We start from the raw sequence: 17,761 nt of genomic DNA on the forward strand, positions 1-17,761 counted from the left end.
CATTGTAATCAGCTTTGAAAATGAACTGCAATGTTCTGAAAGCTTGCTGTGATTATCATCTTAGTTAGCCAATAAAGGTATCACATTTAAACCACTTTTGTTATGCTTCATAGCAAAAGCTCTTCCCTATAACTTTCTCAACGGGCTAACACGGTGCGAAAAATGTTACCTGGAACCAACATGGAAGCCTTAACTAACAGTCCCATGGATTTGGTCAGGGTTATCATTCAGGATCATAGGCTCCTAATAGAAAGGCCATCTCCCTGGGGGACCCAATTATTAACCAATTGGTCTCCTGCTCCCCTCTGTCAACAAGAAGAATTGGATGCCAATAAAACAACCTGATCCACCCAGCCATTTATGTTATGTTAAAATCCCACAAAAAAATCTTTTTAACCTTTTGGCCCGTCTGCCATGGATCCCCTGACTGCGGTACCCCCAATGGCAACCCTGGGTTTGGTATGCAGTCTGTGATTGTGCAAGGGGTATTTCACTGTTAGGTTAACTTTTAATAAGTTATTGATAGCAATGTCAATTGGTCTTAAACGGAAAGAAAATTAATATGGCTAATATTCTGAGATATTAGCAATTTCAGACAGCTTTAGAATGGTAATAGCCCGCTTTTGTCTTAGCTCTTTTGAAGTTTAGAGTGTCAATAACCCTGCAATAAGTAAAATTCCTAACTTAGCTATACTGCATGGATCAATCATGGGCAGCAGCAAGGGATCACTAGGAAAGCTCTAAAAAGGACTCTTGAAGATGTGTACACTAAAATGCCATTTTATAACCCCAGTTGAACAGTCTGTACCTTAACAGCATAGTCTGTGTTTATATGTCCCACGTGAATGAACTACCCCAGTGGAATCCCTCTAAAGAATACTGCCAGTAAATGTTCTTATTTATAGATACTAAAGATGTAGATCTGTTATTTTGTTTCATATGGAACCAGTTCCTCTGTTGCTTACCATTCGTATTGCTATAATTATGAGTAATAATAACAAACTAATAAGATTAAAAACTGTAAACTCTTCAGGGCAGGGAACATATTCCTGCAGGCTACTTAAACTCATTCCACTTGTATTTATAATAATTTAACCCGTTTGTATTTACACCTGCATATAAATGTGGTGCTATTAAAATATATTAACACAATACAGTACGAGAACATGATATCAGGTTTCCAAGATACCTATAGATTATTTATTTTGGCTAGCCTGTGAAAAAAATACTGCAAACTAAAAAACAAATAACTTTCATTTGCTACATTTCCTGGTACAATGTATATATTGTAAAACTTATATCTTGGTGAAAAAAATTGTGTATTGTGTAAAAAAATAGTGTTTCCAAAGCTAATATCATGAGGGATTTCCATTGCTGACATAAACAACACCACTGGGTCTACCACCCAGAATGGGACTGGTGTATCGAAGACCGACTGGCTACTAGGGTTGCCAACTTTTCTGGAAAAAAATAATGGCCTTCCTATATATTTATCTTTTTTCCCTATTAATAACATTGGGATCAGCCATCATTTTTTCCAGCCAGGCCGGTACAATACCGGCCAGATGGCATCCCTACTGGGTACCTGTGTCAAGGGCCCACGTCCCAGCCACCCTGGCATTCAAATCCCCCTCCCCACCATCCCATGCCTGCCCCTTTTCTCCCCACTGATCCGCACTACACAGCAATTTACTCCCAGACATCAATCAAATGGCTTTAATTTTGTTTGAATCTTTCAGAAGTTGGCTTGCAGGCAGGCGCAGGGCCCACTGGGATCTTGTCCAGTGTCCCAGTGGGGACACTGGACTGCTTTTAGCTGTACTGTCCCTTTAAAGGATACAGAACCATGGAGTCTATTAAACGTAAAGCTCACATATAATGGAACGCTTGTGAACCGGATATCCTGTCTAAAATCGCGTCTAAAGCACGTCACACAAGGAAGTGAACGCTTAACATTAGCCAATTAGATCCCAGAAGCCAAGTTTACTAGGCGTTACCGCAACCACTTAAACCAATCGGACACGGAAGTGACGTAAAACCCTATAGGCGAGAAAGAGGTTTGGAACACAGAACTAGCATGAACGCGCGTTTGGCGAAGAGAAGAGTTTAAATAGACATGGCGAAGCATCATCCAGATCTGATTTTTTGCAGAAAACAGGCCGGTGTGGGTAAGTAGCGCTAGGAGATTTGCTCTAAATAATGGTGCGAGACTGGCAAAAGTGTCCCTTTTGACACACGTATGCATTCTAGCTTTGTGCAGTTCCATTGATAACCTTTCTGAGGTTGTGGGCTTCCCTGCACAGTCAGGCTGGATAACTTATGTTACTTCCATTAATGGGGGATTCCTATTATATTTGTTGTGTCTGATTGTAGTTCATGAGCTTTTAATTAATGTATCTGATCCCTCCACGACTGAGTATTCATGATGCATAATTAATATTTTAGTGTTCCTCAAAACACTGTAATATTTCTATTAAAATTCTTGCAACACTTCAGATGTATGTTAATTTAAACATATTTTCAACATGCATTTCTTTATTCTATTCTGAATAGTAGGCAGACATATAACTAAAAAAAAACATATTGAGTTGTGACTGCTGAAATGTATGCCCACTCATGGCTTCAGCTAGGTAAAATAATACCAAATTGCTTCGCTCAAGTGTTTTGGTGAAAGGAAATCCATTCCCTAACCCAGGGGTGCCCAAACTTTTTGCAACAAGGGCCAGATTTGGTGAGGTGAAAATGTGTGGGGGCCGAACATTCAGCACTGTACTGCTGCCTGTGTGCTGAAGGTGTTAGCAATAGACACGTACTGGAACGTAGTGATGCCATACTTCTTTAGTTACTGTACTGGCACGTCAGTACGTCTATTGACACCTTCATCCCTAAAGAAGTATGTGAGAGCAGGGCGTCACACACAGGCAGCAGTATAGACCAAGTGGCCAATCATTTCACTAATGTGCCCAAATATTACCGATACGGCTACGTGATTCCTAATTGCACTGTTCTGGCGGGCCGAATTATTATTAATTTTGTGATGGAGGCTGAGGGCTGGTGTAAATTTGAAAACGGGCCGCAATTGGCCCCCGTGCCTGACTTTGGACATGCCTGCCCTAACCTAAGGCCTCACTACCAACACATGTATAAATGCATAAGGCCAGACTTATATTTCTCATAACCTTGTCTTCCTTTTATAAATCTGCCTTATACCGCATGTATATGCAGGAAAAAAAAAAAAAAAAAAAAAAATTATATATATATATATATATATATATATATATATATATATATATATATATATATATATATATATATATATATATATATATATATATATAATACACAAAAGCCATGAATATCCTGTAAATTATAGCCTTATAAACAATGAGTTCTGATGTCATCAGTGGCATAGAAACTGCTGTTTTATATATACACACTTATATGTATATATTTTTCTGTTGCAGCCATTGGAAGACTCTGTGAAAAATGTGAGTATATATATATCATCCTTTAAAATAAAGTTTGTGTATTCCAAATATGGCCTTTTAGATTATCTTTGCGCAACTGATCATTTTGCAAGAAACTTGCTTTTTAAAGGAACAGTTCAGTGTAAAAATAAAAACTGGGTAAATAGGCTGTGCAAAATAAAAATGTTTCCAATATAGTTACTTAGTCAAAAATGTAATGTATAAAGGCTGGAGTGAGCGGATGTCTAATAGAACAGAACCCAACTTCCTGATTTTCAGCTCTCTAACTCTGTTAGTCAGTGACTAAAGGGGCCACATGGGACCTTACTGTTCAGTGAGTTTGCAATTGATCCTGACATGCAGGTCAGACTCCAAAGCAAACAGTTATGACCCATTTGCCCCCCCCCCACGCCAAGTCACTGATTGTTTAATACCTGGTAACCATTCAGTGGAAATTAAGAGAGCTGCAAAGCAGGAAGTAGTGCACTGGCTATTATGTTCAACATCCAGTCACTCCAGACTTTATACATTACTTTTTTGGCTAACTATATTAAAAACATTTTTAATTTTGCACTGCCTATCTATTTACCCTTGTTTTTTTTTTTTTTGTTTTTTTTATTCTGAACAATTCCTCTACGTTTTGCAGCAAGCTATTATCTTCTGCTGTGTCAAAACATTGCTTACAAAGCCATCTGTACCTTTAGCAGGTCCACTACATCACAACATTTAGAAAGTGTAGTGTAAAAAATACTGGTCAGGAGTATAATTAAAAGAAAATAGGTCAGATTCCTTTTAAATGAAACTATACCCCCAAAATGAATACTTGCACAACATTAACATTAAGTGGCATATTAAAGAATCTTACCAAATCACAAAGTAAATATTTCCCTTTTACATCTCTTGCCTTGAGCCACCATTTTGTGATGGTCTGTGTGCTGTCTCTGAGATCACCTGACCAGAAATACTACTGTAACAGGAAGAAGTGTGGAAGCAAAATAACTTTCTGTTAATTAGCTCATGTGACCTAACAAGTATGGTTTGTTTGGTATGTTTGTGTGCACCATGAATCATATGATCCCAGGGGGCGGCCCTTATTTTTTAAAATGGCAATTTTCTATTTATGATTACCCAATGGCACATACTACTATAAATGTATATTATTATGAAAATGTCTTATTTACATGAAGCAGGGTTTACACATGAGCTGTTTTATACAATATTTTTTTTATATAGACCTGCATTGTTCTGGGGTATAGCTCTCCTTTAAAGCAATTTTGGGAGACTGAAGTGGCACATGGTTTTACAATCAGCGATTCACATTATTGCCAGTGAGAGCTTTTATAGGGGATTAGTTACCTACAGAAACATGGTTTCTCCTGGTTTGCCATTGCCCTTAGGGTGCAAATGAAGACCCTAGTCTGGGCCAAAATTCCCAGGGGGGAGGGATGTTTATATTTGACCCATGGCCCTCCAGTAAGGATAGCCCTGTCTTTATTGATTTGTGTCTTTTTAATCTTGCCATCTTCTGTCAGGTTCAATTGATTCATTGGCTTGCCTGGACTGATGGCATGCACTATAGGCTAGCATAGGCAATAATCCATATGTAATAGAATATAATCAAGCTTTTTTCTTTACTGTACATGGATGTGATCAACTGCAAGGGATTCCTGGGACATAACACAAGATGGCAGCGCAGAGTGAAATAGTACTTTGAGCCAGTGCACTTTTCAGCAAACATATTAAAATTTTCTTTAATTCTGCAGGTGATGGCAAGTGTGTAATTTGTGACTCCTATGTGCGTCCATGCACCCTTGTGCGTATATGTGATGAATGCAACTACGGTTCTTACCAAGGGCGCTGTGTGATTTGCGGAGGGCCAGGGGTTTCAGATGCTTATTACTGCAAAGAATGCACCATTCAGGAGAAAGATGTAAGTAAAGGACCACTACGATGTCTGCCTACGCTGCTGGGAGTAAGGATTCAAATATTATACTTTAACAAACTAGCTACACAGAGATTTGCATTTAAAGGGCATATTCACCTTTATCAGAAAACAGGTTTGTCCATGTCAATAATATTTGTTTCATTACAAAAATATCTACCACAATAGATAAGATAGCTGTGAATAGACCTTTAGCTTTCCTCTGTCGGCCCAAGCCAGGGGGTTGCCAACCTCCTTGTTGTGTATTCCTACCTGTCTCTGATGCACATACCTCTTTAATTTGCATTTCCCAGTCCCTTTTGACTAAATCATGTCCGCCAATCCTGCGCTAAGCAGTAAGGGAACTGGAAAAATTGGCATACACACTACCAGTTGTTGCCCGTAGCTCCCTGTGATGTTACTGTGTCCGGTTCCTAAGCAGGTTGTGGGGTGAGGCTCTATGGATGACAGAGAGGAGAGCCCAGAAGATCCATGCAACACTACTTCTCTATGTAGACATGTTGAAACTGATCAATTTTCATTAAACCACATTGGGCAAATGTACTTGTAAATGTGTGCATCCCCTTGAATGTACACTGCAAGGAAGCTACACAATCATTTTTCTAGTAATCATGTAACATATGAAGGATGCAATGTGACACTTGGAATGGGAGAGGAAATACTAAGGAAGTAAATTCTACTTCTTGTTGTCCTGGAAATACTGCTGTTAAGGGCCCAAAAAGTATATTTGATCGTTATGATCTAAATTGAAACTACCTTCAGCTGTTGGGGTCTGTATTTCTCAATATTCAGTGCCGTTGGCGTTTTACATGGTAATTCTCCATCTTTTCATGAATGTCCTATTGTTGAAATTTTTATTATTGTATGTTTTTTGTTTGGGTTTTTTTTGTAATCCCATCACACAATATTCCAATTCTATTGTTTAAAGGTGATGGTGTTATTTTATCTTTCCTGTTCGAAACAATTGGTCAGTTCATAGGTTTCCTATTGAATGATTGGTGCAGGTGTGTAATTCACTATTGGATGGTCTCTTCCCATATTTGAATTTAATTTACGAAAATTATAAAGACTTTATTAGGATATGCATAAATCTAACACGTTTTGTGCCTGAAGCAGGCACTTACTCATAGACTGTGAGCCTATGAACTGTTACAATTTGCTACAGGCTAGCATAGCCAATCATCCATGTGTAATAGAATATAATCAAGCTTTAAAAAAAAATAAAAAAAGTAGGGATGCAATGAATCCACTATTTTGGATTCGGCCGAACCCCCAAATCCTTTGCGAAAGATTCGGCCGAATACCGAATCCAAATCCTAATTTGGAGTGGGAAGGGGAAAACATTTTGCTTCCTGGTTTTGTGACAAAAAGTCACTCAATTTCCCTCCACGCCTCTAATTTGCATATGCAAATTAAGATTCGGGTTCGGCCGGGCAGAAGGATTCGGCCGAATCCTGCTTAAAAAGGCCAAATCCCGAACCAAATCCTGGATTCGGTGCATCCCTACAAAAAAGTATGTATTTCTGGTGAACAATCTGAACTGATGAGTTTAGAAGGTGAACAACTCCTTTAACTTTGTGTTTATAATTTTGTCTAACTGTTAATTCCTTTTCTACATGTATTTTGCAGAGAGATGGTTGTCCTAAAATTGTAAATTTAGGCAGCTCCAAAACAGATCTCTTTTACGAACGGAAGAAGTATGGATTCAAGAAGAGGTGATCCTGCCCTTGAGTTTGCTGTGTGATCTTATCTAATTTGTGAACCTGATTTTGTAATGAAAAAATCATTAAAATGTCTGTTTTACAACAATGCATCTTCATTTCATTTCTGCCTTTATTTTATAAGTTAAATAGAACATTTGGATTCATTAAGAACCCTTTTCAGGTTTCAGGTGCTACCTCTCAGTGGCCCAAATTGAAGACCAGGTGGTATGAAAATGTTCTAGATACCTCTATTAGAACTTTTTTTTTTAAAACCAAGGAGAAGGAAACCCATTTGTAATAAGTCCCCTTTTTAGCCAATCTTTTTTTCCCCACAGTTCCAACTGTATCTTTGGCTTGCAATTACGGCACAGATCAGCGCCCAGGGATAGGGCGAATGACAACAAAAATATAGTACAATAAAGTTGATTACAAGTAAAAAATCAGATACTTATTAATGTGGCATATACCGCACACATAGTGAATAGGTATTTAAAACAGCATTTGCTTTCTTTCAAATAATCTTGCCAGCTTCCCTTTCCTGGTGCAGATGGTAACTTGCTATAAGTAAATTCTTAAAGGGATCCTGTCATCGGAAAACGTGTTTTTTTGTTTGTTTGTTTTTTTGTTTTTTTTTTTCAAAACACATCAGTTAATAGTGCAACTCCAGCAGAATTATGCACTGAAATCCATTTCTCAAAAGAGCAAACAGATTTTTTTATATTCAATTTTGAAATCTGACATGTCAATTTCCCAGCTGCCCCTGCTCATGTGACTTGTGCCTGCACTTTAGGAGAGAAATGCTTTCTGACAGGCTGCCGTTTTCCTTCTCATGGGTTTTTACTATTGAGTGTTGTTCTTAGATCTACCAGGCAGCTGTTATCTTGTGTTAGGAGCTGCTATCTGTTTACCTTCCCATTGTTCTTTTGTTTGGCTGCTGGGGGGGGGGAAAGGGAGGGGGGTGATATCACTCCAACTTGCAGTAAAGAGTGACTGAAGTTTATCATAGCACAAGTCACATGACTTGGGGCAGCTGGGAAATTGACAATATGTCTAGCCCCATGTCAGATTTCAAAATTGAATATAAAAAAAATTTGTTTGCTCTTTTGAGAAATGGATTTCAGTGCAGAATTCTGCTGGAGCAGCACTATTAACTGATTTATTTTGAAAAAAAAAAAAAAAAATTCCCATGACAGTATCCCTTTAAAACCGCATATTGTGTCTCGGGAAGCTTTACATTTTCTCTATGAAAGCATATTAAGAAGCAGGGGAAGCACCTATAGTGTAACTCTTTCTATTCATAAATAATTTAAAAAAAGTATTGTCCTTGCATAAAAACCACTTTGGTCATTGATTGTAATAAGGTTAAATCGTCACCCAGTTCCCAGACAGTCCTTCACTGTAGAGGTAACTATTGAGGGTATGGAGTCTTGCCAACATCTCTCCTCCTTGTGTTCCACTGCACTCTGTACCGGATGTGACATTTGCCTGAAATGTTCTGTTGTTAGTAGCTTTCTCAGAGGCATCCTTCTTGTCCCTGCTTCCTTCTCCCACACTGTTTTAAATACACAGAAGTCTGATTCACTATGTGTGTGGTATATGGCACATTAATAAGTAGCTGATTTGAAACACGCAGGTGTGACTTGTAATCAACCTTATCGTCCCACAGCTGTATTACCTGAAATAGCAGGATGAGCAGCTACAATGTAACCTATATTACCTGTGCTGAACTTAAAGTCTGGTTCCTGAGAGCTAAAGCCATTTTAAAAAGGTTTAATTTTTAAGTGTTTTCAAGATTGCTACCACTAAAGTTGCTTTTCTCTGATTCTGATGTTCCCCATGCTCTCCCCAATTCGCTAAATGTCTGAAAATAAAACCATAAAGTAAGGTCATGCACAGTAGATTTTCATGTCTCTTCTTACTATTGGAATTTCATGTTGCTGGTCTTGTGCTTATGGGGAAGCTGGAGAGAAATGCAACTAACGAGTAGCCAGCTTTTAAGGGATATTAGATTTAATATTAAAAACATCAGGCTGATTAATACAGAAGAAACCCCATATCGGAGAGGTTCTTTATTTGAAAATTGGTACAAGCAAAGCCCCGTACTTTACTGCATTGCTTGCTACGCTAACATGGTATGGCTTCATATTTATTGGTCATGGAATATATGGGGCAAATTCACTAAGATTCGTAGTTGCGCCAGGCGTAGTTTCGCCAGCGCTCCGCAAATTCACTAAAATCCGATGTTGCGCTCAGGGGTAGCGTAAGGTTGCGAAGTTGCGCTAGCGTTGATTCACTAAGCGAAGCGAAGTTACGCTAGCGATGGTTAATTTGCATACGGCGCCAAATTCAAATTTCAATGGAGGAATACGTACAATCACTACAAATGCCTGGGAAACCTTCAAAACATCAATTACATTTTTTTTATTGCCCTACACATGTGCCCCCTGTATAGTTAAGTTGCCACGAGTTAGGAAATGTAGGGGGGAAGGAGGGGAGCCCCAAAAATTTTTTCGATTTTTATCAGCCTATCACCCATATTATAGAAAAAACGCCAGCGTTTTTTGGGACTTAGATATAATTTGAACTTTTTTTGAAGCAATCCCTATCTACTCTATTGCGCTTCGCCTGGTCTGAGGTGGCGAAGGAAGTCTAGCATAAAAGGTAGCGTTAAGTACAATGCGCGCGTTAGTGAATTTGCGTAGTTACGTCCGTTGGCGAAAATTCGCCAGGCGTAAGGGTGCAAATTTACGCCAGCGTTCGTTAGTGAATTTGCAAAGTAACGAAAATGACCAATGCTAGCGAATTGACGCTAGCGTTAGGCGCTTAGTGAATTTGCCCCTATGTGTCTAGACCCTAGACTCTAGGGTTAGGAAGTTTAGCCAGCAATCCTTTCCCTAGCCCTTCTATTAGAGCCGCAGGTTTGATTTGGCCTAGTACAGACTTGTTAGAAACTAAAGTCAAATGCAACTGAGTTGATTATTAATCCATCCTGCAGCATGTGGGTCGAAGCAGGCAAAGATTTATTTTGTTTGATTTAACTTATAATTTCCATTGCTAGCTTGAAATGTAAAGGGGGGGGTGTGCATGATGATAAAATAGAACCCGCATTTTTAGCGGACTACAAAAAAAACGGTGTAAAATCAGGGAAATTTATTACGCATAATATATACATATTTTTTTAAGTAATTTTGCCATTGGTGATGTTCATTCCACAATGCGGGCAACCTCTACTCCACCTGGTAGTGGGTTATTTTCATTATTGTGGTGTATTCCATGAGCCTGAGTGAAAAGCCGTTTGGTTGGCCATTTCCAATGTATTTGGGACTTTGTGAGATGTGGCTGGTTTCTGTTAGCAGATTCAATATCTATGGATTTTTGCAAGTGTTGTGTCCATTTATAGGGGTTCTCCTTAGGCTTTTGTGAAGAGTTCATTCCATATAACACTAAAGTGAGATCCAATAAGAAATGCTCAATAAAACTTTTTTTTACTAGAAGTAAACTGTTGCCTCTTAAAATATGCTTGCTGGAATCCTAGAGAATATGGAAGGGGATGCCCAACACCTAAATGTTTCTGATACCTTTATTTGGTTTATGAGCGATGGCATTGGAAAGAAGGGGGTTAAATAATTAATCTGTCAGCTCTTGTGTGCACTGTGAAATGAGACACCCTTCAAATAGCTAGAAATATGAGAGCAATACTTGGTTGTCCTTGAGATAAGACAGCCAGCAGCTGATCCTTCTCCTTGAGAAACAATACACCTGCCACATACACATACTGCTATACAATTCTCCAAGGTAGCTGCCAAGAAATATGTTGACACACAAAAGAATTTAATTTCCTTCACATCTCTCAACATATATTTTTCAGTTCAGACACATACTTTATTATAACTGCTATCAACGATTAGCATAAGGGCATTAGCAACGCCCTTTCATGAGATGAAATCTATGTCTTTTTAAACTAGCAACAAAATGAGACCGCATTGTACCTGGTTTTGTAGGTAACCAAGTTCATTATAAGTTAACTTATATCTGAAACATGGTATGTGGTTTGTTAGCATTGCTTCTGAGCATGGACCTGCTAACCAATTGTGCCAACATGCCACTACTAATAGCATAAATAACTCCTTATTTTAAAGAGCCTCTTATGTTGCATGGAACTATTTGTCCTCCAACAAGTTTATGGGATTCTTTTCATCACCCCAAAATCACCCCAAACTCGAATCCTTCGGGTTCACATGACTATACCGTGAATACCTTGTCTCCTTTTTCAACCCTTTTAAAAGGCTTGTCGTTGGACAGGAGAGGGGACTGGATTGTGATAACATGCACCTCCCCGATTGTCATTGGCAAAAATTGAGGCACGAATGGGGTGCTGAAAATAGTTTTCCATTTTAATTAGAATTAAACTTCCATTGTGTAAGCCTGTGTGCCCAAGAAGATGTAATTGGTGATGCCAATGAAGTATAAGTAAACCTTGAAAATAAGTGAATGTGAATGTGAGTGTGCTATTCTAAGCACGTTTGCAATGTACTGTACATTCATTAATTCTTTTAATTCCAAGATATTAAGGGATACATGTACTGTTAATATAAATGCATTTTGTTACAACAGCACCACCATTCTGACCACCAAGTAGTCAAGGAGGTTGCCAGGAGAAACAAAGAGGCTGCTCTGATGTTCTTCTGCTTAAAATAATAGAAACCTTTCTCAAATCTTTCCTAAGCAGAAAAACATCAGAGAAGCCTCTTTCTTTCTCCTGACAACTTCCTTGACTTCTTGGTGGTCAGACTGGTTAGAAACTGACCAGCAAGTGGCGCTGTTGTAACAAAATTAATTCATATTAACAGTACACATATCCTATAAAATAACTAATGTACACTTCAAAAAGGTGCTTAGAATAGTACCCTCATCAATTTTACATTAACTTGTTTTAAAGGTTTACGTATCCTTTAATTGCACCATTATCTGTGCCAGCATAGGTGTTGCTGTGCTGTAAAGTGTAACTTGCTACAACTCATATTCTCATATTGTCCCAAAGATGAATTGCTAATGCACTGTTTTTTTGTTCCTTTTATAGTACACAGTCAAAAATATGGTTCTAGAAGACTAGTTGTATCATTCTCTTCTTTGGAGAACAGACAACTTGGTTACTGTTGCTGACCACAATAGGATTTTAATCAGTATCTCTATATTAAACATTTATATTATGATATATTGTGTTTGCTTTTAGGCATGGAAGACAATTTCTATTTTGGACAGCACTTGCTGACACTTCTGCATTGAGGATGATCATCTGGTCTCCAAATTGACAGCATAAGGCTTTTATCCTATTACAAGAAACGTTGTGTGCATCCAGATATAAAAAAAATGCCAGCCAAAAATAAACAACTTCAGAGAGCAGTATATCTTATGCCACTCTAGCAGGCAGCAATCTGCAAATACAGTTAGCTAAGAAAATTATGTCTGAAAACATATATATATATACAGTCCAGGAATGAAAGGAAGCACTCACGGCATAAGATTTTCTTGAAAGTCCTTTACTAGATCATATGAACATCTACGTGTTTTGGTACCTCATAGGACCGTCAACCGGATGTGACATGAGGTACCGAAACGCGTAGATGTTCATATGATCTAGTAAAGGACTTTCAAGAAAATCTTATGCCGTGAGTGCTTCCTTTCATTCCTGGACACTATATATATATATATATATATATATATATATATATATATATATATATATATATATATATATATAGACAAAATGCAGGGATTGACAGCACTCCAAGGAAATACATCAAGTCAATAATTCAAATGAAAGTGGAGATTTATTGGTGATCCAACGTTTCGGCTCCGCACAGAAGCCTGACTAAGGCTTCTGTGCGGAGCCGAAACGTTTTATTTAATGTTTAAATGAATTTCTAGTAGACTTAAGGCACGAAGACCCAAATTACGGAAATATCCGTCAACCGGAAAACCCCAGGTCCCGAGCATTCTGGATAACAGGTCCCATACCTGTATATATATATATATATAGATATATATATATATATATATATATAGATAGATAGATACAGTTAGGAGCACTCACGGGTATCATGATAAAGAGGTATATTTTATTGGAGTGTTACAAACTACCCCACATCAACGCGTTTCGGTTCTCTCTCTCTCTCTCTCTCTCTCTATATTTTTTTTATTTTTTTTTATTATTATTATTATTATCCTCTGTTGCTTGGTACAACACGTGGAAATGCAACTGCCAATAACACAATCAGTGCTATAATATGCTCTCTGCTGCCTTCATTGTTTAAAAGGTTGTTGAACACTGACCTCAGCAACCTCCCAAAGACTGAATATAGGTACTAAACAAAATCATTTGAATATCAGAAGCCAGGGCCAGTTTTACCAATTGTGGAGCCAAAATTAAACCATTTTTAATAGGGCCCATAGAAGTGTTGTTGTCTGGCACAGGGTTCCAGGCCTGGGTGGGCAAATAGTGCCCTCTTTTCCTTTTCTCCAAGGGACTGGTGCCAATCAGGGTTCGGGGTGGGCTGGGCCAATCTGGTTTGGGGTGAATAGGCAGATGGGGAATGAACAGTATCGGATTGGGACACCAGGGGCCCATCCAGTACTATTATAATTCCTTTCTTCACTTTATTCTTCTAGTCTTTTTTCTTTACATGCTATTTATTAGTCTATTTAGTCTCTTTGTTCTCATAGAAATAGGTAATGGCCATGAAATATGACAAATGTTTTGAAGCAGGAGGGCCCGCTGACTAGGGTTGGGCGAATTTGACCCATTTCTCTTTGCCAAAAATTCGCCTCCGGCGAAATGTCACCCACGCCCAAATTTTTTTGATGCACGCCGTCATACAAGTCTATGGGTGTCATTTTCACGGCGAAACAAGGTGAAAAAAATCGCCCAACCCTACCGCTGACACCTGGGCCCACCGGGAGTTTTCCTGGTATCTCTGTGGGCCAGTCCAATACTGGCAAGGAAGTAAAGGCTCCTGGCTCCTTACCCAAGCTGTCATAGTGCAGGGCCCACAGGGCCCAATCAGTCTAAGGCCGGCCTCATCAATAGCTCAAACACTGGTAGCTGTGCTTTAAGCTTCTTTTTATATGTTTAAGTTGTTAGTTGTTCATTGCCATCTACTATGTGCCATCCACCCATGTTAAATATTGTATTTACATTTAAATACATTTAAAAAAATGTATTTGCAGCAATAGCCCTTTTTTATGTCTCATAGCAGGCATGGAGTTTTCCACTAGTCAATGACAAGGGGCACGGAGAGGTTCGGACATTTTTTTTGTAGATGGAAAATACTATGTGTGCCTGAACCTAGATAAGAAAGGATTTTATCCTACAGCTGTGGAGAGAGCCATTAATGTCATTTAGAGCTCTGTTTATCAGCACTTAAGTGCAAAAAACAACTGTATTTTTAACTTCTTATCTGTAATCTGCTATGTAAATATGGCTCTACAGCTCTGCTGGAACTTGAATGGCATCTCACATGGCTACTTTGTAGCTTATTTATATAAACAATACTATAGCTCCTGAAGTAAACACAAAATTGTTTCATGTAACAGTGCAAGGGAACATTACATTCTATTTAGACATAATATGTACCGTAAGTACTTAATTTATTACTTAATTTATGGTTGTTTTTGGCCTATAATGGGGGGATATATATGCCTGTAAATCTACATTTTTGCCAGCAGGTGTCACATGTGAATAATAAGCTCTGTTTTATCAGATGCCACTAAAGCACACTGAAATGGCACCCACAAGCTTATATGTGGACATATGCATATTTGTTTACAGTATTTAAAAGTATGTTATCATCCTGTATTCATTTCATGTTTCTGGATTACATAGGGTGAGTAATTTAATTTATATATTTATTTAATTAATTAACTGAATCAGTTAGAAACAGTGTAAAAAGAATCCTCACTTTATGAGCGTCACTGTCACCTTTATCCTCCTTACTGTTCCACTTGCCTAATTAATATTTAAGCTCAGTTATGTTTTTCACATCCTTGTTTTAGACTAGAGGGACTAAACTTTAATTTGAAGCAGCGAATGTGGTTCTTTACATTGAGGGCATACCCTGCCAGATGATGTTGTGATGGTCGATTCTATTTATTCCTTTAATGGACAAGGAAAGTCCATTTCACTGGGAGTGGTAAGATATTAGGTACCCTCCAGTGAAATACATGTTTCCCCAGGCTAGTTCTCCTGTTCAGATAGAACTGCAACGACTCATGGAAAAAGATTTGTTGAGCCAACATTTTAATTACATTTTTCCCAGCAACCCAAGCACAGATTGTTATTTGCACATGTGCAATCGAGTATAACAGGAAAATTTACACTTTGTACTGATCTAATTTGCTATTCCAAATCCCAAGCATCAATTACTGCTAGATAAGTAAATGCTGGCACAGTTCAGTTCTTACACAGTATGGTGCCGTTTTCTCAGAAAAGGAGAAACTACCCAATGACAAACTTAACATTCTGTTTCACTTGGGGTGCCTAATATTTTGGAACTCCCTCATGAAATAGGCTTTGCTTGTCCTTTAAGAGTGGCTTGAATGACTTCTCGGCCAACCACAATATGCAAAGCTATAATAATCTCAAGATCTACAGTTAGTTCAGTATATGCATTTGTCTGTATATATATACAGTATATAGTGAATAAAGTACCATTGTAAAATATAAGGATATTATAAGTTACATAGTTTCATGACCATATAAAAACATGAGGCCGAAGGACGAGTGTTTTTATACAGGTCATGGAACTCCGAGGTAACTTCTAATATCCTCATATTTTGCAACTGGGGGTACTTTATTTATTATAATACACAAGTTTCAATGGAAAAAAATATATATATAAAAATATATATATTAAAAAGTATTGGAGGGGTTGAAGTTGAACGTAAGTGACTTTTGTAATTTTTCAACCCCAATGAATGATGTAACTATAATAGTATGCTATGATTACTTTATTAAATCACACAGCAGCCAATAGCACCTGTTTCTCTTTCCTATTTGACATAGTGCTACTACATACAGTGGTGCACTTCCTGTAAAAAGCTGACAGTGACAGAGGAAGGTTCAGCAAACTAGGCCTTGAAATTCTTCACGCCCACGAAAAAAAAAACTACAATTCCCATCGGCCACCACCTCGTGTTTTTTTTTCCTTAGGCCATTTACGTAGTTTGACGCACCACACACCTCTCCTTCCTATTGGTAAAAGCATCGAGCCAATCGTCTGTTTACGATGTACTCCGGTCGTCCAATGAGATTGCTGTTGCTAGCAAACTATTTTATTTTTAGCTCTCGCCTCTTCTGACCAGAACGGCATATTTGCAACTTAGACGTTCCTGTGGAATCAGTCCGCTCACTACTAAAAGAACAAGTAGTCCCTGTGATGTCAATAGTAACCCTAAGCCTTCCGTGTTTGGACGAAATCTTTAAGCGGAAGCGTTAAAGTAAATGTTGTCAGAGTGTCCTCCAAACGTCCTGCCGTTTCGTACACCCAACACACACATATTATTTTTACGTATTTTACGTATTCGGCTATATTTAAAGATATTGTTTGAATCGCAGTATTATCGCCATATTATTAATGGAACGAAGTATCCTACACCCGCTGACCAATGTTAATTACATGCGAGCAATACATCCATAAGATATCTGTAGTTTTCAGAAATTAATAAAACGTAGGGATAGTTTTACCACAGGGAAACTCTAAATTAACTAATGGCTATTGCGTACAATATAATACACAGTTGCCAACAGGGACATTTATTTACTGGGACGAATTGTCCCCTGAGAGAATGGTTCTAAATGGGGCGAATATGACTTGCATAATAGTGGTGTTTATGGCAAGCATTATGCCCTCTGTTTCAATAATTTTAGGTTAGGACAGCAGATACTTGGAATATGACTTCTGGTTATACGATCACTGACATTTTCCTCTGATGATGTCATAGATGCACACACACACACACACACACATATATATATATATATATATATATATATATATATATATATATATATATATATATATATCAAACAAAAAACCGCACGCACAGGACTTGTAAGGTGCAAAAAAACATATAAAAGATTTATTGCAACGTTTCGGCTCCTGTACTCAAGCCTTCTTCACCACCTGAAGAAGGCTCGAGTACAGGAGCCGAAACGTTGCAATAAATCTTTTATATTTTTTTTTTGCACCTTACAAGTCCTGTGCGTGCCGGTTTTTTGTTTGTTCTATGTATGATTTATTATAACCTGCACCTGGGCAATTGCCTAATAGATTAAGAGTGCTCCAGCTGCAGGAATATATATATATATATATATATATATATATATATATATATATATATATATATATATAATACACAAAAGCCATGAATATCTTGTAAATTATATCCTTATAAACGGTGAGTAGTGATGTCATCAGTTATAAACGGTGAGTAGTGATGTCATTTCTGTTACATGACTCACTAAAATGTGTGTATTATAATAAATAAAGTACCCCCAGTTGTAAAATATGAGGATATTAGAAGTTACCTCGGAGTTCCATGACCTGTATAAAAACACTCAGCCTTCGGCCTCGGTGTTTTTATATGGTCAT

At 37.9% G+C, this 17,761-nt stretch overlaps 1 protein-coding gene across 2 annotated transcripts; it reads left to right on the plus strand.

Moving 5' to 3' along the window:
* The first annotated feature begins 1,962 nt into the window (after positions 1 to 1,962).
* On the plus strand, positions 1,963 to 7,218 carry phf5a.L (PHD finger protein 5A L homeolog). 2 transcript variants are annotated; one of them, XM_041590710.1, is made up of 4 exons: positions 1,963 to 2,168; positions 3,465 to 3,488; positions 5,231 to 5,524; positions 7,039 to 7,218. In XM_041590710.1, the coding sequence occupies exons 1-4, from the start codon at positions 2,117 to 2,119 to the stop codon at positions 7,053 to 7,055; spliced, it is 387 nt and encodes a 128-aa protein (XP_041446644.1). In that variant the 5' UTR covers positions 1,963 to 2,116; the 3' UTR covers positions 7,056 to 7,218. The 2 variants fall into 2 exon arrangements, with proteins under 2 accessions (XP_041446644.1, XP_041446645.1); XM_041590711.1 differs by having other exon boundaries at positions 1,987 to 2,168; positions 5,231 to 5,397.
* The last annotated feature ends 10,543 nt before the right edge of the window (positions 7,219 to 17,761 follow it).

The sequence above is a fragment of the Xenopus laevis genome, chromosome 4L (genome assembly GCF_017654675.1).
Source record: "Xenopus laevis strain J_2021 chromosome 4L, Xenopus_laevis_v10.1, whole genome shotgun sequence".
NCBI classification, from domain to species: Eukaryota; Metazoa; Chordata; class Amphibia; order Anura; family Pipidae; genus Xenopus; species Xenopus laevis.

Excerpts from the sequence above, each read along its gene's own strand:
- phf5a.L (XM_041590710.1), top strand. The coding sequence starts at position 2,117 with ATGGCGAAGCATCATCCAGATCTGATTTTTTGCAGAAAACAGGCCGGT. Across the intron at positions 2,169-3,464 it reads CAGAAAACAGGCCGGTGTGG|CCATTGGAAGACTCTGTGAA; the intron begins GTAAGTAGCGCT and ends TTTCTGTTGCAG. Across the intron at positions 3,489-5,230 it reads TGGAAGACTCTGTGAAAAAT|GTGATGGCAAGTGTGTAATT; the intron begins GTGAGTATATAT and ends TTAATTCTGCAG.